The sequence below is a fragment of the Echinops telfairi genome, unplaced genomic scaffold (assembly GCF_000313985.2).
Source record: "Echinops telfairi isolate 266 unplaced genomic scaffold, ASM31398v2 ScPeMD7_23;HRSCAF=83, whole genome shotgun sequence".
Lineage (NCBI taxonomy): Eukaryota > Metazoa > Chordata > Mammalia > Afrosoricida > Tenrecidae > Echinops > Echinops telfairi.
The window spans coordinates 33111655-33112722 of NW_022103920.1; the positions used below are offsets into that span (position 1 = coordinate 33111655).

General features: G+C 54.7%; 1 protein-coding gene across 3 annotated transcripts in view; it reads right to left on the minus strand.

Annotated features, from left to right (window-relative positions):
* Positions 1-843, minus strand: part of LSMEM1 (leucine rich single-pass membrane protein 1) — a 9307-nt gene extending 8464 nt beyond the window's left edge. For 2 of the 3 annotated variants that reach the window (XM_045288876.1, XM_045288875.1), the window contains exon 1: positions 296-843. In XM_045288876.1, coding sequence (XP_045144811.1) covers positions 296-353 — 58 coding nt within the window. In that variant the 5' untranslated portion in view covers positions 354-843. The remainder of the gene's footprint in view (positions 1-295) is intronic. The other variant, XM_004702579.2, reaches the window with a different exon arrangement.
* Between the last annotated feature and the right edge of the window lie 225 nt (positions 844-1068).

Below are 1068 nucleotides of genomic sequence, written 5' to 3' on the forward strand. Positions count from 1 at the left end.
AGAGTCTAAGACCACAGGTCCTGGCAGAGAAGTAAGTCTAAGGCCACAGGTCGTGGCAGTGAAGTAAGAGTCTAAGACCACAGGTCCTGGCAGAGTTGGCACGGCCGTTTGGGTCCGAGCGCCCTGCATTGCCCCGGGTGCCATCTTCCTTCACCAAACCCGGTCCTCATCCTCGTTTGGACCTCAGCTCCGCTTGGCCGCCCCTCTGTGGAGCCCCGGCCTGGGCCTCGTTGGAGTCGTCACTGGACCCCACACGCCCTCCTTTCAGAAAACTGGCACGCGCCATCGCATTTACCTGCTCGTGTCTGGAGCTCTCCAACCCACTGGAGAGGGGGTCTGGTGGTGCACAGCATTAAGCACGCCACTCTCCACGGAAAGCTTGGCAATTGGAGCCGGAGGAAGACCTGGTGGTCTGTGCCAGGCACGATGGCAGCCCAGGAAACCCGATGGAGAGTTCTACTCCGTCCCACGGCGTCGTGATGAACAGAAATCGAAAGCAAGTGAGGTAGTTAGTCTGAGGTAATGAATAAATGCACCATCACGCCTGACTAAATTGGAGCTTCCCTAGGGATCGCTGGAACGATCCAGGGTCTGCAAAACCACACTCTGCCCTGGATTAAGGGCTTTCATTGCCGGGAGGGCGCTGAGTAATTATTTTTCGGAAAAGGGGCCAGTAGGTCAAACAAGCTTGGAAACATCTGGTCTAAATGCTAGCAAACCCGGCACAACAAACTGAGCGCCTCCAAGTGGCAACACAATGCTTACTTCCGGTGCCATATTGTACTGCCCTGGACACAACAGCACCAGCTTGAAGAGAAATACCCTGAGAGATTCAGGAGCTAAATGAAAACCCTGCAGGCAAGCCATGGTCATCAAGTAGATTCTGACTCCTCGTGACCACGTGGAGGGGTCTCCGAGGCTATACACCTGTATGAGAGCACGCAGTCTCATCTTTCACTCTCCCGGGCAGGTGGCTTTGACGCTCTCACCTTGCAGTTAACACTTATTGACTGGACAGCACCCTTAGGGCACCGCGGGGACAAAATACACGTTTAATATTGAGCAGGT